The sequence below is a fragment of the Canis lupus genome, chromosome 2 (assembly GCF_048164855.1).
Source record: "Canis lupus baileyi chromosome 2, mCanLup2.hap1, whole genome shotgun sequence".
Taxonomy (NCBI): Eukaryota; Metazoa; Chordata; class Mammalia; order Carnivora; family Canidae; genus Canis; species Canis lupus.
In genome coordinates, this window is record NC_132839.1 from 55196138 (window position 1) to 55220597 (window position 24460).

General features: G+C 39.8%; 1 protein-coding gene across 1 annotated transcript in view; it reads right to left on the minus strand.

Moving 5' to 3' along the window:
- IQGAP1 (IQ motif containing GTPase activating protein 1) overlaps window positions 1-24460 on the minus strand; it is a 109017-nt gene that overhangs the window by 45979 nt on the left and 38578 nt on the right. The window contains exons 5-14 of the mRNA XM_072800711.1: window positions 18983-19059; window positions 11895-11962; window positions 10827-10940; window positions 10094-10272; window positions 9090-9174; window positions 4038-4201; window positions 2704-2788; window positions 1847-2010; window positions 1476-1636; window positions 96-220 (exon numbers count right to left, since the gene is read on the minus strand). Coding sequence (XP_072656812.1) covers window positions 96-220; window positions 1476-1636; window positions 1847-2010; window positions 2704-2788; window positions 4038-4201; window positions 9090-9174; window positions 10094-10272; window positions 10827-10940; window positions 11895-11962; window positions 18983-19059 — 1222 coding nt within the window. The remainder of the gene's footprint in view (window positions 1-95; window positions 221-1475; window positions 1637-1846; window positions 2011-2703; window positions 2789-4037; window positions 4202-9089; window positions 9175-10093; window positions 10273-10826; window positions 10941-11894; window positions 11963-18982; window positions 19060-24460) is intronic.

Here is a 24460-nt window from a genome sequence, read left to right on the forward strand (position 1 = left end):
AATCTTTCTGGGAGTAATGTTTAGAGCCAGTTTATGGAATCACAGTACCTTTAACAGTTTCACTATCTGAGGGGATGGTTAAGTAGATTACTCACTCTCATGTTCCTCCTGCACCACCAGATTTACATGGTCCACACAAGCTTGGATGTCATTCCATGTAATAAATTCATTATTTTCTGCATGTGCCTGAGTTTTCAGTTTCATCAGTTCATCAAGATACCTACCCCATTCCCCCAACAAAGAAGATAATGAAATACAATAAAATCTTTTAAAAAAAAAATCATTAAGCAAATCTTACTGAAAAGTATTGATTTTTTTTTTTTGTCTTTTTCTTTTTTGTTGTTTTCAAACAGCATTAAGTATTTTATTATTACCTCCAATTTTTCTGGACTATAAATGCAATTGAAATTCAGTCATTCATTCATGCAAAGTATTGATTTAGACAAGGATTATCAACTTGGGTTAAAAATATTAGGTATGGGGATCCCTGGGTGGCGCAGCGGTTTAGCGCCTGCCTTTGGCCCAGGGCATGATCCTGGAGACCCGGGATCGAATCCCACGTCGGGCTCCCAGTACATGGAGCCTGCTTCTCCCTCTGCCTATGTCTCTGCCTCTCTCTCTCTCTCTCTCTCTCTCTCTCTGTGTGACTATCATAAATAAAAAAAAAAATTTTTTTTTTTAGATATTATGTATGGGTAATGGGGAACTGGACACTTTGATGGTACAAAGGTGCAAAAAAAGTTTATGCTAAGGGAAAAACATAAATACACATAAGAGGGATAAGCTTTCTCCCGGATTCAAGAATCAATCTTAGTATCTTTAATGGTGACACAAGTCAATTTCATATGCCTCTAGTTATGAGAAAATATGAAATACACAACACCAAAAATGCTGACTTGATCTTGACAAGCCTTTACACCTAATTTCTAATTTACAAAAATAAGCCAAATCTCAGGAAGCAACCAGAACCAGAAGATGGAACATTTTAGAACAACTGGTCCTATCTCTTTAACAAGTCAATATCATGAAGAAAGGAACAATGCTAGATTAAGAGATACCTAAAGGGTACAATAGCCAGGTGTAACACATAGTCCTGCACTGGACCCTGGTTTGAAGAAATCAGGTGAAAAGGACAGTTTCGAAACTAGTGAAGAAGTATGAAAATGGACTAGGGTCTGCACATATTAAAGAAGAACTATTGATTTTGCCAGGGTTTGTACTATGAGATTGTACTATTTTGGCTACCTAATAAATATCCTCACTGTTTTAGATAAGCATACTTACATATTGAGGGGTGGAATGACATGATATATGTAATTTATTATAAATCCTCCAGCATAATAAAAAATAAAATGAATCAGAATAGGGGGGAAAAAAGCATCATACTAAAGTCACAATGCCTGAAAACAGGAGTGTGGACACCCAACAGAGTAAAAGCTGTCCAATGGATTCCATCTACCACTCTGGGGACCCACCTCTGACAGTTTTCTTCTTCGATATTGGTAAGGCCTGTCACAGAACTGCTCAACTGTTTCCACACTGTGTTCATGTCCCCTGACTCCAGTGCCCTGTTGATTAGGGCCACAGATGACAACATCTCCACGGCAACAGATAGCTCAGGATGGGTGAGGCTATGCTGCACAGAAAGGAGAGGAAAAAAAAGATGAGGACATTCCGGGATACCAAGTGAGGTCAGGACTTCAGTTAAGCCATAAGAAGTCTAAGTTTCTGTTTTTTTGTTTGTTTGTTTTTTTAAAAAAGGCTCTGCCAAGCACACCAAGAAGTAGGTGTTGAGTTCACTTCTGCCCCATTTTGGTCACAAACAGGAGAGGTTCAGCTGACTTACTTCAGGACTCTGTTGCTGCAGGGTAGCCAGCTCTTTCTGATAAAGATCAGCAGCAAAGGGATACACCTGGGGCAGCTGGGCCTCAGGATTCATGAGCTCCAGAACAGTCTTCTCAGCAACACCCTTCTGGATAGCAGCATTGATTGCCGCCACAGCTGCCAACCCTGCACAGAACACAGGTCAGAAATGCAGCTGGCTTGGGAAGCCCTGAGAGGAAAGAGATTCAGTTTTCACAGAAGAAAGTTCTATTCTGCAGATAAACTATAAGCCATGATGTTTGAAGTGGAACTTTCATCTTTAAAAAAAACAGCCTCCCTCTTTGTATGAAGATGAACTGCAGGCTATGCCAACTATATCCCAATAAAGCTATTTTCCACTCCAATTCATCCTGCGACTCTTTCTAAAGCATCTCTCCCATCCCATGTAGCCTGGCGAATCAAGTACCAGCTTCTTAAGCTGCCACAATCTTTCCAAGGGTTTATCTTACACAGCTCAACCCCGAATATCTACAAATATTGTATTCTAACCGCTGTTGCTTCAAAACATCTTTGACCTTTGGCACCTCTGCTCACACCTCCTTTCCTCCCTGCTCAGGTTAGGAACATCCTTCTCTGCCACCACCCAGATCTTACCAATCAAGCCCTAAGACTCTGCTCCAATGACCAAGTGCTTGCTAGCCAGAGTAAGCCCACACTGACTCCAGTTCTACTCTAAAACTAGGGTAGGGCACCTCTAGTGGCACCTGCTGGTCGATTGTGGCTAGCAGGCTTGGGGTGGGGGTGAGAAGTGACAGGATCTGACCTCAGATGCCCTAGCGACATTAACCCCACACAGTATCTCAGGGAGAGGACTCTTACTTCTTTGATACTGTTGGGCAGTAATGTTTGCAGCATCCACTCCAGACTGGAGCTCCTCCTTCTGCAGGGGATCAGCCTGACCACCCTGAGAAAAGCAAAGAACATTTATGTAAAGATTCTCATGGCTATGCCTCCAGGCCTTACAGTTGTATCTCAATAGCAGTCATAGGGACAAAGTTCGGCCCTAAGTGGATGTGTCAGGCTGCATCAGAGAAAGTGGTAGTCCTAGTGGGAACCAATGCCCTCACCAAATCTGGGGTAGAGGACTTTCCAGATACTAGCACATAAAAAAAAAAAGTTTGTAAGAAGCATCAAAATACTGACGTAAGGGCAGCCCCGGTGGCGCAGCGGTTTAGCGCCGCCTGCAGCCCGGGGCGTGAGCCTGGAGACCCGGGATCGAGTCCCACGTCGGGCTCCCTGCATGGAGCCTGCTTCTCCCTCTGCCTGTGTCTCTGCCTCTCTCTCTAGCTGTGTGAATAAATATGAATAAATAAAAAAAATATAAAAAAAATAAAAAAATAAAAAAAATAAAAAATATGAATAAATAAATAAAATCTTAAAAAAAATACTGACATAAGATGTTTACAGCCTCATTAGCACATTAATACTGTTTGCTTTGGCCATAGATACTGGGAATCTGCAAAATGTGCACTTGATGGGCCTTGTTCAGACAAAAAAGAAAGCCATTTGTGTTTGTTCTACCAGCCCCACTAAGTACAATTACACAGTCTGCTCTTACTGCACATTAGTTAAGTACTTTCCCAGTGCTGGCCAGAGGAAACTAGTGATGTGTGTTTTTATGTAGGAAATTCCTGAAGTAAGAATGTAGGAGAGATTCAGGTTTTCCCCCAGGGCTTTTCATTGGAGGGTTAAAAAGGATGCTTCAAGTGAAGGGGTAGTCAGGTTTGGAGGGCAGGTAGTATTTATGTTTAAGAGGGTTTACAGGGACGTCTGGGTGGCTCAGTGGTTGAGTGTCTGCCTTTGGCTCAGGCGTGATCCCGGGGCCCTGGGATCAGGGCCCTGAGATCGAGTCCCGCCTGCATCAGGCTCCCTGCAGGAAGCCTGCTTCTCCCTCTGCTTGTGTCTCTCATGAATAAATAAAATCTTAAAAAAAAAAAGGTTTACAGCTATAAAAGCAAACAAGAGCTAAAGACAATCTGTATTTTACCTGAGGATATTATAAAAACCTACATTAAGATGCAGAAAGTTATGCTAAAAACTATAGGTTATACTGTAACTATAGGGAAAAGAGATCCCACAAATATGTTTCAGCAAGAACACAAGATTCAAACAGCTGTATGTGAATGCCTGCCAGCCTGACCCACGATCCTCACCTGTCTCTTGTGCTGTCTGTCACTCAGGAGCTGCTTGAGGTACCAGTCCCCGTTTTGCTGCTGCAGCCCTCGAAGGCCCAGGGCTGGTGACTGCAGTGCCCGGAACAAGGCAGGTGCCACACCCTGCTCCAAAGCCAGGTCCACATTTGCTAATGCAGAAGACGCTGAGGAGGGGGAAAGGCCGCAGCTTATGAAGACGTTTTGTGAACATCACAGCTTACATCACTTTCCTTCCCCTAAACCAACCTCAATTTCAGAAGAGCGAAATATAGCTCAGATGGCCTTTGTTCTGGAATATCCCAGAAGCACAAGATCTTGGAATTGGAAGAGAACCTTAAACTGCTCAAGTTCAGGGGTCCCCAACTGGACTGTTTGTCAGTTAACAGATTCCTGGAGCATGCCTCAGACCTACTGAAAAGCTTTCAGATACAGACACCTTAGCACTATGGGGCTAGCAATATGAGGCACCAGTCAAAACCAACACATGTCTAAATTCCCTCTAAATGCCAAGCTGTTGTCTAGATAAAACTACTGAACAGGAGAAGGTTTCTCCCACAGCAATCTGTGAAAGTTTTCACCCTGGTGTTGACGCCTGGATACATCAATCCCTCTTTCCCTCAGTCTACCCCAGATTAAGGAACTTTCATTCCTTCTTAACAGCATCAGTCTGAATCCCTTCATTATCCAGCTGTCTCCTGAACACACTCTACTAGGACAGTGAGTGCCCAGATAGCGAGGGTGGTCTGAGCGCAGGGATTGGTAGAGGCGATTAATACCCTCAATCCTCTCTACCTCTAGTCACTTGAAGTCACACAAGGTCTTTAACATCTGGCAATGAAAACCTAGATGCTCCTTCATCTGAAAGTAATAAAGACACCTTCTTCACAGTGTTGTTAAGATTAAACAAAATTACATATGTGAAAGCACTTTTTATGTTGTAAAATAAATAAGGAATTAGGCTGGCAGTCAGAATAAGGTATTTTCTGACTTCAAAAATAATAGCCACTGGGAAGCGATCCTTACCGTATGATTTTGTTTCCCTATTTTTAGAAAACAAGAATTCTCCCTCCATGCTCCATTCAGGGATGAACATCTGATTTTTATCACCAAAGTAGCAAAACAAATCAATAACAACATACCAAAAATCAAAGTATTTGGGGTATAGCAGCACTTAAAATTTTTAAATGTTTTAATGTTTTCATTAGTAAAAAAAAAAAAAAAATGAATACAAGGTGTTAAAGGAAAAATTTTAAATCTCTATGGATTTGTAGACTCAGTGTAGACTCCTAAGAGACTACTCACTCCTTCCCAACGATTATACCTGCAATTCTGCTAACTCATCACCACACCAAGGTGATGGCTACTCCTCCATGTGATCCTTAGCCAACTAACTATCCATTCCTTCAACAGCATTTACTGAGCACCTGCTTTGTGCTGCAAATACAGCTATGAACAAAACAAATGATCTCTGTCTTGGTGAAGATTTTATAGGAGTGGGGACAGAAAATACAATCAACACAGGTTAACAACCAGGCTTTCTCTAGGTATGTGATGCAGAATCTCAGATTATCTATCTACAAAAGCATCTAGTCAATTATGCTTTTACTTTAAAGCATACTTACTACATAAATATGTAAATATTTAAAAAAACATTTACTAACATTCACACTATAAAGATGATAAAGGTTAGAACACTATTTAAATACTTTCTTCCATTAGGCTTTAATTAATTTTCCTTGTTCTACTAAGAAAGTAAATAAAAACTTTTTCTCATTTTGAACTATTTGACCTGCAGCTTTCTCCTGGGGCAGTGGCTTCAATGCCGGTTCTCAAGCCCTCACAGAAAGAATCTTATCTATAATTATGTTAAGATAATTCCTGGGACCTAAAGCTCTTGTATCTTGCTAGCACACAACTTTCTCTTGCCTAGACTTGCTCTACGATTAGGAAACAATTGTTCCTCTTTGGGGAATCCTGCCTTATCCTCACCTTATCTATCCAGTGAAGGTTCTTACACAAACCTCCAAGCTGTCATCACTCCTTTCTTTTTCTGTGACTGTACTTCATATGTCTTTGATACCTTCTAAGTAAGTTGCCCTAAAATTACTCACTTGCATGTCTATCTTCCCTACTATGTTGAAAGCTATTTGAGGGAATTTTGAGGGAATTTTTTTTAAAGATGTATTTATTTATCTGAGAGAAAGAGAGAGAGAGAGAGAGAGAGTGGAGGGGGAAGGGCAGAGGGAGAAGGAGAGAAAGAATCCCAAGCACGACACAGGTTTTGATCTCACTGCCCGAGTTCATAACCTGAGCTGAAATCAAGAGTGGGACATTTAACCAAGTGAGCACCCAGGGGCCCCTAAATGGAACACTTCAAAAATGTACAGCTACAGCTCTTTCCCCCACAGGTTTATAATGGACTCTCAGACTTTGCCAGGTAAAGCTACAACGGTTACAGAATCCTAAAGAACATAGCAGAAAAAAAACACCCTTATTGAAACAAAGAGTGTATTATGCACTGTTATACAGCAGGAGACATGTGGGACTTTCTTCTCACATAGACAAGTATAAAAGACTGGTTTATATTTGTTGGCTTAAGTATTCATACAGATACAGTATAACACAGTCACCCATATGTGAATGGTACTATTACTCCGTTCAGAAAACAGTAGCTTAAATGAACCAGAATGGAACAGAATACAAAGACTCCTGGTCAGGCTTTAGAGCTCCTGATCATACAGAGTTGGCAAAATCTTGTAAAGTCTCAGTAGTTATTCAGAGCATTGGTTCAAGGGAGAAATTAGGGCCTCCCAATGAACAGAGAGGATATGGATTACTATTACTATTGTTATTATTATCTTGAGCAAAACAAGGTCAAGCCTGGTTGAAATCAAATAAGCTTTTTAGTTCTTTGGTGAGTCTAACCATTACACTAAGAATTACAGAGGTTTCAAAAGAAGCAGAACTCATAAATAATCTGTACTCAAAGAATTTATAGAGATGTCAGAAACAAAGGCAAGCCATATAAGACAATATATATATATAATTGAGTATCAAATTGTGTAGTTGGTCTTTAAGTGCCATGGGAGAACTGGAATGGGCACAGGTGAGAACTGAGCTGGACCAGTGATGGGTATAATTTGGATCAGGTAAGAGATAAGGCATGAGGGCATTATAGTGAGAATACATGATTAGCAAAAGCTATAATAACGCTAATGTTTACTGAGTACTCACTAAATACCAGGCATTTTGCATGCATTATTTCACCATCTGTAGAACAAGTCTGTGCCACAGGCATCCCAAGTCAATAGCTATTAGTAAGAAGCCAAGAGACCAAGGCCCAGGTCTGAGCCACTCCACAGCGGGACTCTTCCATGAGTCATGAAATGAACAGAGTGAATATGGGAGACAATTAGGCAAATGAGTTTGTACAGAGAATTGTATGCATAAAATACCATATAAAAAACTCCACTAGGCTAGGGGTCTGCCTTTTGTCCATCAAGTTATAAGGAACCAATGCAAGTTCTTTAGTGAAAGAGTGACAAAATGAAAATGACATTTTCAAGATATGAATTCCTCAAAAGTACGTAACATATATACACAAAAATCAGTATGAATGATATAAACTCATTTTTGTTTAAGTATATTTTTAAACACATGTATAAAAATATCAGTAGTGGTGGGGGCACCTGGGTGGCTCAGTCAGTTAAGTGTCTGCCTTTGGCTCAGGTTATGATCCTGGGTCTTAGGACTGAGCCCCATGATCGACCTCCCTGCTCAGTGAGGAGTCTGCTTCTCTTTCGTCTTCTGCCCCTCCCCCTGCTTGTTCTCTTTCTCTCTCAAATAAATAAATACAGGGATCCCTGGGTGGCGCAGCGGTTTGGCGCCTGCCTTTGGCCCAGGGCACGATCCTGGAGACCCGGGATCGAATCCCATGTCGGGCTCCCGGTGCATGGAGCCTGCTTCTCCCTCGGCCTATGTCTCTGCCTCTCTCTCTCTCTCTCTCTCTGTGTGACTATCATAAATAAATAAAAAATAAATAAATAAATAAATAAATACATAAAATCTTTTTAAAAAATCAACAGTGGTCATTTCTAGAGAACAGGGGTCTAATTTTTTATGGGTTTTTTTTTTGTTTATGTCTGAATAATTTGCATTACTCTTTAAAAGAAAAATGAAATTATAAAATTAATTTAAAAGTAGAAAAATAGGGGTGCCTGGATGCAGTCCATTAGGCCTCCTACTCTTGGTTTCAGCTCAGGTCCTAATCTCAGGGTTGTGAGAACAAGCCCTGCATTGGGCTCCACACTCAGCAGAGTCTGCCTGAGATCTCTTTCTCCCTCTGCCCCTTCCCCCTGCTATCTCTCTCTAAATAATAAAATCCTTTTTAAAAATAAAAATAAATATAAATAAAAATAGGGGCACCTAGGTGGCTCAGTTGGTTAAGCATTTGACTCTTGATCTCAGCTTAGGTCTTGATCTCAGGGTCATGAGTTCAAGCCCTGTAGTGGGCTCCATGCTGGATATGAAGCCTACTTAAAAATATAAATAAGGGGCAGCCCGGGTGGCTCAGCGGTTTAGCGCTGCCTTCAGCCCAGAGTGTGATCCTGGAGACCCAGGATCCAGTCCCACGTCAGGCTCCCTGCAAGGAGCCTGCTTCTCCCTCTGCCTGTGTCTCTGCCTCTCTCTCTCTGTCTCTCATGAATAAATAAATAAAATCTTTAATATATATATATAAAGGAAAAATAAAATCCCTATTTAGATTTTTTTTAAGTGTATTAACCCAGGGTGAAAGAGTTAAATTAACCAAGACAAATCTAGAAGCTGCAATAGATGAGTAGATAGAAGAGGGAGGACCTGCCTAAGGATGATGGCAGCTGAGACAGAAGACATATGAACACAAGAAAACAGTAGTAGTAAGCAATAGTTCCTAAACAAGTCCACTGATACCTAAAATAAATAAACTTATACTACATTATCAGTCCAAGAATAGATCAACACTCACATTATTCTGTAACATCCCGCAGTTACCTGACTCAGGGACATACTTACTATTGACTTTGTTTATATTGCCTTGAATTTCAGCTTGAGTGAGCAGCTCCTCATAAACATCCCTTTCTCTCTCAGAGTTTTCTGTCTGAAGATGAGTAAAAAGTGTAACAAATCAGTTCAGGTCTCTAAGAAGACCTAAGAAACACACTTGTATTCCTCCCCCAAACATGACAGAAAAAAGAGTAAGTGTATGGCTTAAAATCCTTAATGAAGCACAGAGTGGAATGCTACACAACCTTTAACTAAAAATGTAAAAAGCAGATCCACCTATTAACGACAAGCCCAAGGGTGCTTCCAGAGTTGGGCATGAGCAGGAAGCACTGCTGAACCCTGCCCTGCTCCCTTGTGAGCTTGCATCCTTGCCTCAGACCTGAGCAGAACAGGCACACCCAAGAACCAGATCACAGAACTTCTCATTGGTTTGCACAAAATTCAAGGATAAAAGTTAAAATGGAATCAAATACCAAAGGCTATATACTGTGTAAATCCATTTCGTTTATATATATTCTTAAAAAGGTAAATATAGTGATCTGTTCAGATTGGGGGTTGCCTGGGGTCAGGGTGGGAAGGAGGGGATGGGGAGCAGTAGAGGCTGACTATGAAGAGAGACCTGGGGACTTTAGGGAGGATTGTTTTATAACCACACACATTTGTCAAAACCCATCAAACCCATACATGTAAAATGAGTAAATTTTACTGTGTATAAATTATACTTCAAGAAAACTGATTTTAGGGGGATCCCTGGGTGGCTCAGCAGTTTAGCGCCTGCCTTTGGCCTAGGGTATGATCTTGGAGTCCCAGGATTGAGTCCAGCATCAGGCTCCCTGCATGGAGCCTGCTTCTCCCTCTGCCTGTGTCTCTGCCTCTCTCTCTCTCTCTATCTCTCATGAATAAATAAATAAAATCATAAAAAAAAAAAAAAGAAAACTGATTTTTAAAATGGAGTTACATCCAACAATGAAAGAATATAAATCAATTAAAAAGAACAGATGTTCCATTTTTACCCTGTTTTTAGCGTTTGTCATTTTCTCCTGCTTGGCCTCATAAAGCACATCCTGATAAGTGGATGCCAAGGGCTCTTCAAGATTTACAAGCATGGCGTTGGGGTTTCTCAGAGCCACAAATGTGTCGGCTGGAATTCTATGGTCAATGGCTTCATTAATGGCAATAACGGCCGCATGTACTAAAAGAAAAAATTCAAAACATAGAACACTGGGGTTATACAGAGTAAGAGATTACATGACATATCCAGAACAACATCACAACCCCCTATTGCAGGAAAAGGTTTGTTTTGATAGAGAAATGATGACTGGGGTTAGAGGAATGGCTCCCCAAATCCTATAAGCCTAGTAGTCTCTTCCTAGATATACAAAGCCACAGCTATCCCTGTGATCCCATGTCTGGGATGCTGAATTTGGAATCTCACTGGGAAATATTAGTAAAGAGCCTTGTAAGGAGCATAAATGATGGAAATGTTCACCTTTAATCATCATGTAAATACCATTAAAAAAAAAAAAAAGAAACCCAAAGGATACTGAAATGTATAACTCACTTTCTAAATGCTTTCATTTTCATTGAAATCAATCACTTACTTCCAATAGCAATAGTACAGAAGTCCATTGCAGTGTTAAACTACCTCTATTGGCCTAAGTTTGCTAGCAAAATTCCTAGTGTCCAAGATCACTGAAAGTGGTAGCACCAATCCCATTTGAACCCACAAAATTTCTCTCTTCTTACATGCAGCTTCATCCACTGAGAGTTCATTGGCCAGGATGCCCCCGATCTTGCTGAAGGCAGGCATCTGGATCCCGTACTTCTCCAGTTCAATCTTCATATTGTTGATTTCCTCTTCTACAGGAAGAGAAAGATGAAGATGCAGGCAAGCAAGTTAAGCACCTTCCCAGAACTTAGAGAAGGAAACAGATTCCCCAACTACAAAATGGGATGAAGTGGTGGCTACCTCCCAGGACTGAAGGACTTAATAAGAAGATATATGGAAAGCAATGAACATAGTACCTGGCAAAAAGCATACACTCAGTAGACATTAACTATTATTACTATTAACAAGAGCATCAAAAGTAAATATAACATGAGAAACAGCCCTACAGAAAATAGTTTCTCAAAACTGCTACTTGCGGCATTTCCTACAACGAACTAACTAACTTATGAATGGAACAGCTTTGAAGGGAGCTCAGCAACAAGTGACCCACAAGCCGACCAGATGTCTTCAATGCTAAGGTACTAGCCGCTATTAAACTATTCTGCTTCAAAGGCAGGAAGCCAAATGATAAAGAAAACAACATGTAAGGTTTAGCCCTTTGCCCTAGGTCTGGTGAACAACTTCCCTAGAAGGAAAAATGTCATAGATAAAAGTTTTTATTAAAGTTCCCAAGTCTACAAAATAATAATCACTTCAAAAGACTTGAATCTATATTAGCTCCTAACCAATATCACCACCATTTGTTTTCTCCCCAAGCCCCCACCTATTCAAGCATTTGACAATAACAAACACACACAGAATAAGGTAAATACACTACATTTTTTTATTAAATTGTCACCTCTGCATTGTCTCATTCCCCCACACACACCCCTTACTTTGCTCACTGCTGGTACTTGCTAAAATGAGAAAACAGAGTTTGAAATTCCCAGTTTAGCACTCTATTCAACACAGAAGTTACTTATACTTCTTTGATCTCTTTTGCCAGAGTATTTTTAAACCCCTATGTCTTTAAGATTGGAACTGTTGACTCTCCAGGCTATTTCCACATAAATCAAGCATTTCCTGCCAAGTTTATAACTCCTTACCTGTGAAGTCAACCTTTCCATATAGGTCTTGAATCTGAGGAGCCAGGCCTAGTTTGAACAGGTACAAACTAGAAGACACGATATGCAAAAAGAGTTAGGCCGCCCAGCTGCACCTAGCTGCTGCTCTTAGGTTAAAGGGGAAAGTCAGTATAAAGAACAGAAATATTCTGAACATATCCCTGAATGCTACCATATTCCCCTTTGCAGTTACCATACTTTACCTCAGGACTTTTTCTGAGTTTTACAAAATATTGTCCTAGAAAGTCACATAATGCAAAAAACACTGGACTGGGAATCAGAAGACAAGTTCAAGTCCCTGTTCTGGTTTAAATCTGATGTGTAATTAGATGGTAATATACATGTGAATATAATCATTCTAAGTGGAGAAATCTTCATTCTCGTTCTCCTTCCTGTGATCAAAAAGCTTTAACTAACAAGATACTTATAAAAGTATCATGAAAATGATTCAAGGGATGCCTGGGTGACTCAGTGGTTGAGCGTCTGCCTTTGGCTCAGGTTGTGATCCTGGGGTCCTGGGACTGAGTCCCACATCGGGCTCCCTATAGGGAGGCTGCTTCTCCCTTTGCCTAGGTCTCTGCCTCTCTCTCTGTGTGTCTCTCATGAATAAATAAAATCTTTAAAGGGGCAGCCCTGGTGGCTCAGCGGTTTAGCGCCGCCTACAACTCAGGGCGTGATCCTGGAGACCCAGGGGCGAGTCCCACGTCGGGCTCCTTGCATGGAGCCTGCTTCTCCCTCTGCCTGTGTCTCTGCCTCTCTGCGTATTCTCATGAATAAATAAATAAAATCTTAAAAAATAAATAAAATAAAATAAAATAAAATCTTTTAAAAAAAGAAAAAAAATCATTCCATAAAAAATCTTATGTAAACTGAATTCATACTACTGATGGAAAAGTTTCATTCAGGTAATTAGTGATTTTTAAATAAACATTATATATCCTTACCGTTTAAATAAAAAAAAAAAAGAAATCTATTTGGCTTTAAATCTCATGAAGGAAGGAACAATAAAAGTCTTGTTCACCAGTGTCTACCCAAAACCTGGTGTGTACTAATAAATATTAATGTTTCACAGATGGAGAGATGGATAAGTCAATGTCTATAAGCCTGAGTTAGCTTAAGTGGAATCTAAGGACCTAGCAGATCAGAATCAGTAAGTTAGAAGTGCACTTTGCAGGGAAGGACATGAGCAAGACACTGATGGTCTAGTGGTAAGGGAGTAAATAAAAAACACCGAAGAAACAAATCACAGAAACTCAATAGAGCAATCCACAGTTTTTGCAAATAATCTATAAACCTCAGTTTTATCTAAACACAAATATGGATCATGTATATTACATTCACAGAACTGATCAGAATTTCAATTGTGTATAATAAACCCAAATGTATAATCCAAAAACAAGTCAAGTATTCTAAAAATACATTCTGATTTATACAGAGTAGCTAATTATTTTCTGTTAAGTACAAATATGATCATATGCATATGATTAAGTACTTTTATTAAGACTAAAATACTCAAAATGGAACTATATATATATAAAGCCCCCCTCAAAAATTTTTTAATCTATTCAACAAATTTTCCAAAGCAAAACAGCCAATAACATTCTATACCTGTAATATGTACCCATTCTATATATTATTTCTCCCATATAGTATGTCCCACACCTGCATTCCAAATTAATAAGAATAGTTCTCTTCAGTAATTTTTTCCTCTTTTATTTCTTCTTGGAATGAAGAAAGTGGCTGCCGCACTTTAAGAAATTTTAAGAATGTCACTTTTAGAGCCTCAAGAAGAGTGAGTTCATTTTTAAGGTCTTTCAATGTAAAATAAAGTAATGATATCACTAGCTGATATAAATAAAGTAGAGAGGGATCCCTGGGTGGCGCAGCGGTTTGGCGCCTGCCTTTGGCCCAGGGCGCGATCCTGGAGACCCGGGATCGAATCCCACGTCGGGCTCCTGGTGCATGGAGCCTGCTTCTCCCTCTGCCTATGTCTCTGCCTCTCTTTCTCTCTCTGTGACTATCATAAATAAATAAAACTTAAAAATAAATAAATAAATAAATAAATAAATAAATAAATAAATAAATAAATAAATTAGAGAAAAAGATAAGATACTGGCACCATCTCTCTTTTATATCATTTTAATTATTGGGAATATTTTAAGGAAATGCTGGAGTTATATAAACATAACCATAATGGCCAGTCAGATCTTCTTGCCCAGAACTGAAAGTACTCCACCTCAAAGCTGAAACTTTAGATCCTACCAGTAAACAATCTTTCCTCTTGTTTTCCCATGCCTACCTCTACAAATAACTGTTAGGTCCCTACAACAGTAAACCTGTGTAAGATCAGGTTCATTTTTCTTCTTCTTTTTTCCTAGCAAAGCTATACTTTCTAGCAACAGGGGAAAGGAGGCTATGGATTCCTATTATCTTTGCTGCCCTCAGAGTAACCTGTTACTATGCTGATCTCAAAGACTGTTAATAAGGGCTCTTAAACACAAACGCAACAGGTGCTTAGGAAAGAGACTCTAGTACAGTCCACAATCCCTGATCTAAATTATTTGGGCAGATACGAATTTAGGATTCCTCAGATATTAGAAAGGCTTTATAGTATACACAGAATTACATGACATCTGTTTACTTAAAGTATGCACAGTATTATAAAACACACCCAGCAAGCCTTGAGGCAGCACCCCTAAACAATTACTTTTTTTTTTTAAGATTTATTTATTTATTCATGAGACACACACACACAGAGAGAGAGAGAGAGAGAGAGAGAGGCAGAGACACAGGCAGAGGGAGAAGCAGGCTCCATGCAGGGAGCCTGACGTGGTACTTGATCCCAGGACTCTAGGATCATGCCTTGGGCCGAAGGCAGATGCTAAACCACTGCGCCACCCAGGGATCCCCAAATACATTACTTTTCTGCAAAGGAACATACATATAATCACAGTAAGGACAGAAATATTCTAAATAACATCAATTCTGATCAGATTTTGCCAACAAATGAGTTTGAACCAAGCCTAAATATAATTTTCAGCTTTTACATTTCTTTTGAATTTAGGTTACAGGACTATGGGCCAATTTAATCCCAAAATCAATTCTTAGATATCAGAGGAAATGGAAATAAAGTATACAAATACATGTGAAATAAAGAATTGTGGTCGGGACGCCTGGGTGGCTCAGCAGTTGGGCATCTCCTTTAGGCTCAGGGCGTGATCCTGGGATCTGGGATTGAGTCCCTCATCAGGCTCCTTACAGGGAGCCTGCTTCTCCCTCTGCCTGTGTCTCTGCCTCTCTGTGTCTCTCATGAATAAATAAATAAAATCTTAAAAAAAAAAAAAAAAGAATTGAGGTCTTCTCTGGGGGGTGGAATATAATCCAGAAAAATAATTTAGCAAGACTAAATACAGTAAATATCTCTGCAGTGATGCCAGTCAAGACTTTTAAAAAGAGAGAAAAAAGAAAAGAGAAAAGCAAAGCAAACAAGCAGGGAGAAAACAGAGAGATAATGCTTCTCTGTTAACCAAAATCAAAAAGGGAGAAAGTGCCTCACCCCACACAGCAGAGTGTGGAGCCGGCCTCAATCACTGCTGTACTACATGGTGAAGAAGAGGTTCCAAGCAGGTCTAAACTGCCTAGATATCAAGGGCTGCCAGCCTTTAAGGAAAAACACTCCAGGAAGGAAAGAAGTCATAAATCACCAACCAGAACACATTGCTCTGTATATAATTTCTTTTTTAAAAAGATTTATTTAGTTATTTATTTATGATAGACAGAGAGAGAGAGAGAGAGGCAGAGACACAGGCAGAAGGAGAAGCAGGCTCCATGCCAGAAGCCCGATGTGGGACTCGATCCCGGGACTCCAGGATCGGGCCCTGGGCCAAAGGCAGGCGCTAAACCGCTGAGCCACCCAGGGATCCCCGCTCTGTATATAATTTCTAAGCACAGGTTGCATATTAAAGAGAAATGAAAAACAATAGTGGACTTTCTCTTTCTGATTCTGACGCCATCATGAGAAAGGCACAGTTAATTCTTCATCTCCAAATCAGAGAATTTGAGGGCCTGGGAGCCAGGTCACATTGCAGAGAGCTATGGCTGTGGAACACACAAAGTGGAGTTTCACCAGCTAGGCCTCTTGTCTGCCAAGTTCAGAAATCCATTGTAGGTATAACCTTCACAAGGTTATCAATTCAGACAGACCTCACTGTAACACAGAGCCAATCACAATATTCAGAATTAATCTGATTTTGGCTCAGATACACTCATTTGAAATTGCTACAATCTGAACATTCCCCTAGATACAACCCACTCCTAAATACCTTTTAAAAATCCTAAAAAAAAAAAAAAAAAAAATCCTTATGTTACTCTTGTCTGACATTATGTCATGTACCTTAGAGAGAAGATAAAGAAATGAAAGGCATGACCTCTGTCCCTAAGATGCTAATAATATAATAAAGAGAAAGTAAACATATGAAAGAAACAATAGAACTAAGAAACACATGGGTTTAGACCAAGGAATGAACTGGAGTCACTGGAAATCACAAAAGTTCACCAAGAAGGTGGAAATTGAATTAAAACTTGACTGGATATAGACACAAACATGAAGTGTCACCTGATAAAAGAAAGCACCATTTCCTTTTTTTCATTTATAGGGCAAAAAATATCCCTTCAAGCTAGAGGGCAGAAAGGAAGATTTGTTACAATGTGTGATTTTGATACAAACATTTATTGACTAGCTACTATATTGCTAGAGGCATATAAGTACTAGAGACACAAAGATAAAGAGTAACAGAAATAGGCCCTGCCTGGGAGGAGTCCACAGAGAGCAAGCAATAAGAACTAATAACCAGAGTAGGATGTAAAAGCCCTATGCTTGAAGTAAGAGGTATGTGCAAATACTAGAAGAGCACAAGGATGGGAAGTAGCTAATTCTATTTGAGGGAGAAAAAGTAAAAAGAAGGTATCAGTGAACAGGTAGCATTCCACAGTAGCAGCTAGAGAAGAGCATGGGTCAAACTAGGGAGTAAAGCGGCATTTAGGCAGCAGAAACAGAATAACCCAAGGCACAGAGCCAGTGCTGTCCACTAGTTTTCAGCTACATTCTTTCTTTTGTGGGTCTCACATGAACTCCAGTGATCCCAACGATCTGGCACATGTTGGATCAAACTGGAGACGACAGACTTCTCATGGGTCTATATTATTCATATATTCATATAGATAATTAACATGTACACATACAGGATGACTTGTAAAATGGGTAGCCTGAGCAAAGAAACCCCATCTGCATGTCCCGTTTACTTCTACCATCTTCTCGTTTAGCCCTATGGCCATCAGGTAAATCTGTACAACTCTGATATGGTTCTATCATATCTACTGAACCCCACCCTCCCTCCACACACATCACCTCTTCCTTCCAATACAGTACACTTCACTGATTCTAAGAGCCAAGGACCTGAAATTAAGCCATCTTCAAAATCTGCTATGAAATTATGAAAAAAAATATATTTTGTTTCAGTTCCTATTTATCATATTTGTTTGGCATAAACATTACCTAATGAACAAATGGCTTGGTGAGAGCCTAGAAAAACCAAATAAATTAAAAATCAACCATTTGATATTTGCTGGCTTTATTTGAAGATTTTTATAAAATTTAATCATACTACCAAAGTATTAAGACATGGTGGTTGTGGGGAGCCCCAGTGGCTCAGCAGTTTAGCGTCGCCTACAGCTCAGGGCATGATCCTGGAGACCTGGGATCGAGTCCCATGTCAGGCTCCCTGCATGGAGCCTGCTTCTCCCTCTGCCTGTGTCTCTGCCTCTCTCTCTCTCTCTCCTGTGTATTCTCATGAATAAATAAATAAAATCTTAAAAAAAAAAAAAGGACATGGTGGTTGTATTTTGTAATTCAACTTCTGGCTTGTGACAAAACAGTAAAGTTTCAAAATATATATCCTTTTTGTAATTTTTAAGAAATTTGAATTAAAAAGGAACTGCATCCCAGCTGAAATGCACAGTTCACAGAAACACTAGATCAACAATGAAAGACTATACTATGTTTTCAGGGCCAAATTATCTGCTATTACTGGGATAAATAAATTCCTTCTCCCTACTCCCCAGAAAAACACAGCTGTTTCCCACCATTTTGTTAAAACAATAATAATCGGGATCCCTGGGTAGCGCAGCGGTTTAGCGCCTGCCTTTGGCCCAGGGCGCGATCCTGGAGACCCGGGATCGAATCCCACGTCGGGCTCCCGGTGCATGGAGCCTGCTTCTCCCTCTGCCTGTGTCTCTGCCTCTCTCTCTCTCTCTCTCTGTGTGACTATCATAAATAAAAAAATAAAAAAAAAAGACAATAATAATCTATTTTATTTGGAAATCCTAAAGCTAATGCAAAAACTTTTTCATTACGCCATACACAAAAAGCTGTACATTCAATTGTTATTCCTAAATGGCTTTTAAAAAATTGAGAGAGAATTGACATAAACATTACATTAGTTTCAGGTGTACAACATGATTCAATATACATATATATTGCAAAATGATCACCTCAATAAGTCTCCTTAACATCCACCACCACACATAATTATGGATTTGTTTTTCCTTGTGCTAAGAAACTTTTAAAAATATATGTTTATTTAATTGAGAGAGAGAGAGAAAGAGCTTGAGTGGGACAGGAGGAGGGGCAGAGGGAGACAGAGAAAGCAGACTACCCCTGAGTGGGGAGCCTGATGTGGGCTCAATCCCAAGACCTTGAGATCATGACCTGAGCTGAAACCAAAAATTGGATGCTGAACTGACTGAGCCACCGAGGTGTCCCATGCTGAGAACTTTTAAGATCTACTCTCCTAGCAACTTTCAAGCATAAGGCTACATCATTATTAACTAAAACCCCCATGCAGTACATTATAATCCCAGGACTTAGTTAACTATTTTATAGCTAGAAGTCTGTAACGTTTGAGCTCCTTAACCCATTTTGTCCCCCCCGCAAAACCTCCACCTCTGGCAACTCAGCAATCTGTTCTCTGTGTCTATGTACACTGTTTATTTTACCACAAATATCTGATTACCTGAGTGCATGGATACAGTAGATACATCTTGGCATGTTTTTTCGATCATAGATATCTGTAGTTTCTGGGTAAAAAATCTAAGAAGGAATAAAAGAAGCACAGTAAGGTATCCATCCACTGGATCTTTCACCAATCATCAATAATATAAATAGAACGATTAGAAAATATTATGGGCATTCAGCAAGTAACTTCATTAGGGAGAACAGACAATTCATCCTAAGTAATGCAAGGAATAAAATACAGTAATACAGAATAAAAAGCACTAGTTGGAAAAGCCTTATTTGGTTAATCCACTGAATTTTACCAGGTATGTGAAAGTGATTTGCTTACTGCAGACTCAGATACAGGCAGATGACACTCAGCTCTAGTGCAGTTTAAATCACCAGTAAATGTTGGAAACTTTAAAGCCCTGCAATCTTCCCAATTCCTGTCTATGATGCCTACATTCATTAATAATTCAACAATGAACATTTACTTAGGTGCTTTCGGTTTGTGAACTCCTACATTTAGACACTGAAGAAAACTACAAAATATTATAATGTGTTATTCTGCAGGGATGCTTGGCTGGTTCATTTGGTGGAGTGTACAACTCAATCTCCAGGCTGTAAGTTCAAGCCCCACAATAGGTATAGAGATTACTTAAAATCTTTTTTTAAAATGTGTTACATGCTTGGAAGAAGAGAAAAGATACACAGATGAAGTAGCTAGAATATATAATATGTATGGGAATATGGAAGATCAGTAGTTATTCTGGGTACCACTTGCCACAAATAATCAATTACTTGTGTTATTATCTGTTTGACTACACACTACATGAAGGCAGGGACCAGGTCTATGCAATTCACTGCCACATCTTCAATGCCAAGCCCAGAGCCAAGGTCATGGAAGGGGCTCTACATTTAATGAATTAGTGAATGAGGCTGAATAGCAACATAGTAGGTTTAGATTGGATATAATCTTGAATTTCAAGATCTATCTTCATGGTGATGTGGCACCATACAATTCATTCTATAATTTAGGGGGAGGTAGCAGTGATCTGGAGAAGGGAAAGACTGAATTTTGAGGCCGTCAGAAGAATCTGGATGAGCAGGGAAAGGCCTTAACCAAGGCAGGAGGAAGAGTACCACAGCACGTTGTACCTATTAGAGTCCTTGACACATCATGTTTGTTTGTTTTCATGCTTTTCACACAATACCTACAGCTCTCAACTAGAAAGAATTGCCCCTGTCAAGAGATGAGATGTACTATAATCATCTTTTTGATAATTTTTCAAACTCTGCATGCTCACTTTCCAAGACAGATATGTCATTTCCTGAAGGGTGAAGATAACAGTTGTGTTGGGCCACCCTTCCCAAAAACAGTACAGAATACATTTTAGAAAATAACAAAAATACAGCTGGGTAGGGTAGGATGCAATTAGATTATGAGGACCTTGAAAGTCAGACAAGTTTGAACTTGATATGCAGGCCACAGAGAAGTCCCAGCTCTGAAGCCAAGGATAAAAAACAGCGCCTCGGGAAGATCTGACTGGAGACAGGACACAGGATATAATGAATAGTGGAGAAATTGAAGCTAAGGAGGCAGGCTGATAATCTCTTTCAACAGACAAAAGAAACATTTCAAATACATGAGGAAGGCTTGGGGGATAAGTGCATTTAGGAGTTCAAGGTAACCTCAAGATTTTGAGACGGGATGACTGGGGAAATGAGGACAGCCTACCATTTAGTATAGAGGAGGGGAGGTTCAGTTGGGGGAAAAGGAAGGTTTACTTTCAGATAGGAATTCTAGCTAATAGAAAGCTATTCAAGGAGAACTGTCCAGCAGCCATTTGAATACAATGTGTTTATCTTCTAAGAAAGTCTTCAAAATAACTGAAACCATAAGAACAAGAATGTAGCTAAAATAAGGACTGCATCTTAAAGAACCCCCACCACTAGGATATGGGAGGTAGAACACATGAGGAAGACGGAGGACAGATTTAAAACAACGAAAAAATTGGGGATCCCTGGGTGGCTCAGCGGTTTGGCACCTGCCTTCAGCCCAGGGCGTAGTCCTAGGGTCTCGGGATCGAGTCCCATGTCGAGCTCCCTGCATGGAGCCTGTTTCTCCCTCTGCCTGTGTCTCTGCCTCATTCTCTCTGTCTCTCATGAATAAATTATAAATTATAAAAAACACACACACACACACACACACAATGAAAAAAATCAAAGTCAAAGGGTGCCTGGCTGACTGAGTCAAGAGAGCAGGTGAATCTTGATTTCGTGGTTATGAGTTCAAGCCCCACATTGGGTGTAGAGATTACTTAGAAATAAAATCTTTAAAAAAAAAAAAAAATCAAGTCAAAAATCACAAAATATTTCCTAGAGAGGTAGGTAGCCAACAGGACCAATTATAATAAAAAGACTAAAAGGATAAGAATCAAAAACTTATAACATTAAGTTCCTACAATTAGCCTATATGTACCATATTAAGAGATTAGGGAAGGCATTCCTGTAAACACTACATATGTATTGTCAATTATATATCATACAGTATATTATGGGCAACAGTTTTTCAGCTAAGTATCATTAGTCCACATTATTCAAGTCTTCTAGATCTAAGTCATGTAGAGTGGACATTTCAAGGCTGATAACCATGATAACCCTGTTGTCCCTGAAAGTCTTTGGGGAATTCTACATTTGTTGCAGTGGTGATCCAGGACAATATATTACCATTAGTAAACCAAAAAAGTAGTAAAATTAAATCATTAAAAAAGCATTTTGTAGTAACAGTACTACTAGTAAAAGCATATATTAATGAAGCTCTTAGTATTATTCAGAAGAGGTTAAATCACCACTGCCCATCAGGCATATTTCAGAAGAAACAGGTAGAAGACGGGACGCCTGGGTGGCTCAGTGGTTGAGCATCTGCCTTAGGCTCAGGTCATGATCCTGGGGTCCTGGGATTGAGTCCCACATTGGGCTCCCTGCATGGATCCTGCTTCTCCCTCTGCCTATGTCTCTGCCTCTCTCTGTGTGTCTCTCATGAATAAATAAAAATAATAAAAAGTAACAGGTACAAGAAGATATAGGTGCACAGAAAGGCAAAGTATGTTTAAGAACTTGACATACTAGAGATCCCTGAGTGGCTCAGCAGTTTAGCACCTGCCTTCCACCCAGGGCGTGATCCTGGAGTCCCGGGATCGAGGCTCAAATTGAGCTCCCTACATGGAGCCTGCTTCTCCCTCTGCCTGTTGTGTCTCTGCTTCTCTCTCTGTGTGTGTGTCTCTCATGAAAAAATAAATAAAATCTTAAAAAAAAACAAAAAAAAAAAGAACTTGACATACTGCATTTCCTGACATTGGTGGGCCTAATTCTCAAACCTACCAGTGCAAGGAAGAGAGCTTCAGAACTTTGTTCTGGGAAAAAAAAAAAAAAAAAAAAAAGAGGACAAAGGCTAGTCTTCTGCAAAGACTTGACTCTGGATTTAACTCAATTCAAAACACATATGAAGAATTGAGCTTGGTGCTATGCTAAATACCAAATGTTCATCTCCCAGTGGTTCCAGCCACTTTGTGATCCTCCTTATCTCACTCTTTTTCAATATTTCTTTGGTTACAAAAATTTAGACTCTACAGGAAATTATAAAGAAAATAAAATCCACCCCTTAATCCGATCACACCAAAATAAAAACTATTATCTCCTTACCAACCTTTCCCAAAAGTATTCACTTTTACACATAAAAATAGCAATCTCACCTTAGCCAGAACACAAACTCTTTTATAACTTTAGCCTATTTGGAGTTTTATTCTCCACTTCATACCTCACAGACAATTTCCTTTGTCAATACAGATTAAAATCATCCTTTCTAGGGATCCCTGGGTGGCGCAGCAGTTTGGCGCCTGCCTTTGGCCCAGGGCGCGATCCTGGAGACCCGGGATCGAATCCCACATCGGGCTCCCGGTGCATGGAGCCTGCTTCTCCCTCTGCCTATGTCTCTACCTCTCTCTCTCTCTCTCTCCCTCTCTGTGACTATCATAAATAAATTTTTAAAAAATCATTAATAAAAAAATAATAAATAAAAAAATAAAATCATCCTTTCTAATGGCTGTACTATTGTTTGACTGGCTGCAGCACAATTAATGCTCCTAGTGAAGGAACATGTGATTGTTATCAATTTTTCCTATCCTAAGCCATGCTGAAAAACCCTTATATGTCCATCTTTTCGGGCTTATCTGATTTGGGGCAGAGATAAATTCCTAGAAGTAGAATCCTTAGGTCAAAGGATATGGAAAACAAAAAAGGTGTCCATGCCTCTAAGAGTTGACAACACAGTATGGCCTTCTGGATTCAAGATAGGATGGAGGGGTGTGGAGGCTAGAGGTGGCAATTTCAGTAAGAGCAGTGCTAAATAAAATAAACTCCTAAGCGGAACATTCAAGGATGCACACTCACTCTAAACCCATCCAACTATACACATGAAATATGTGCATTTCTCCATGCCAACTGTACCTCAAGATGTTTTAAAACACAAATACTACAGCCATCACCAAAACAAGATATAAAAAGTAAATGTCATTATATTGCCTCTACAATTTGAAACATAAAATAATAGCACATCAAGCTCTCTTACAGATAGAGGAGAATTCTGCAGCTGAAAAATGATGTTTCTAAAATATTTCCTGGGATCCCTGGGTGGCTCAGCGGTTCAGCTCCTGCCTCCCTCTGCCTGTGTCTCTGCCTCTCTCTCTGCCTCTCTCTCTCTCTCTATGTCTATCATGAATAAATAAAATATTTTAAAAATAAAGTATTTCCTTGTATTTCCTAACATCAAATATTAATGTTGCAACTTTGTGACTAAATAAGAACACTAAATTGTATACTTTTAAAAGGTGGATTTCAAAAAAAAAATTTTTTTAAAGTAAAAAGGTGGATTTCATGGCATGTGAATTTCAATATAAGTCTACAACTTGATGTAGTAAATGACATCATAGGGAATTTCTCTAGGATGAGATGAAGCAGGGATGAAGAATATAAAAGAAAGAACAAAACTATTCCTAAAACAAACAGAAGAAATAGATCTTTTAGGACTTAAAAAAAAAAAAAGAAAGAAAACCACCAAAGATTCAATTGAGAATAATTTTTTTAAAAGATTTTATTCATTTATTCATGAGAGACACACAGAGGGGGGGGGGGGGGGGGGCAGAGACACAGGCAGAGGGAGAAGCAGGCTCCATGCAGGGAATCTGATGTGGGACTCGATCCCGGGTCTCCAGGATCACACCCTGGGCGGAAGGCGGCGCTAAACCACTGAGCCGGGATCCCTGGGTGGCGCAGCGGTTTGGCGCCTGCCTTTGGCCCAGGGTGCGATCCTGGAGACCCGGGATCGAATCCCACGTCAGGCTCCCGGTGCATGGAGCCTGCTTCTCCCTCTGCCTGTGTCTCTGCCTCTCTCTCTCTCTCTCTCTCTCTCTCTCTCTCTCTATGACTATCATAAATA